The 726-nt window shown below is 39.7% G+C and overlaps 1 protein-coding gene across 1 annotated transcript in view; it reads left to right on the forward strand.

Moving 5' to 3' along the window:
- The window catches only part of LOC119587929 (serine-rich adhesin for platelets-like), a gene marked incomplete at both ends in the record, with an annotated part of 68,313 nt that overhangs the window by 57,705 nt on the left and 9,882 nt on the right, over nucleotides 1–726 (forward strand). The window contains 1 exon segment of the mRNA XM_037936639.1: nucleotides 680–724. Within this exon segment, the coding sequence (XP_037792567.1) occupies nucleotides 680–724 (45 nt within the window).

Consider the following 726-nt stretch of genomic DNA (forward strand, 5'->3'; position numbering starts at 1 on the left):
CCCCTCTTCTTTATTCCTTCGTTTCCATTTTTTTTCTCCATTTCGATTTTTCTCGTTTTCACCTTTTGATTTCCTGGAGTAATTTCATATTTTTCAGTATGGTAAAGGTAGTAATTGTTAGTATTTTCTTTACTTTATCGTGTTTTCATATCTTTTCGCCGGTGTCATTAAATATATATTTTCTTTCCGTTCATCCGTGATTTTAATCATTTTCATTCTGTCATTGTTTCTTGACTTTTAGCTTTATTGTCGTATGTTTCTCTTTCTTTTCTCATATTTTATCGTTCATTTCTGTTTCGATTTTATTTCCGTCGTCCCTGTCTTCATCACTAGCTTTTTCTCGCCTTTTTCACCATCATCGGGGGACAACGCACCATAAGACACCATGCATTGCACACTATAAAGCATCACCTCCCCTATTAGCTGATCATCCCCGCACCATTAGCAGCATATCGTGTTGCAACAGCAGGTGTCGTGTTGCAAGCACAAGCGGAGTTATTTCCTGCTGGTTTTTTCCTATTCTCTCTCCTCACACCGGTTTTTTCCATCTTTCTCCCTCACGTTTGCTCATGTTTATTTTCGTTCTTTTTCTCTTCGCATTACCTCTCTCTTCTTTATATCACCTCATTTGTGTTTGATTTGTCTCCCTTTATTTCATCTCTTCCCTCGTCCCTCACAGGCCTCCCCGACCCACTCATGCTGCCCACACGCACATGAGACCAAGGT

Source organism: Penaeus monodon, chromosome 23 (genome assembly GCF_015228065.2).
Source record: "Penaeus monodon isolate SGIC_2016 chromosome 23, NSTDA_Pmon_1, whole genome shotgun sequence".
NCBI classification, from domain to species: domain Eukaryota; kingdom Metazoa; phylum Arthropoda; class Malacostraca; order Decapoda; family Penaeidae; genus Penaeus; species Penaeus monodon.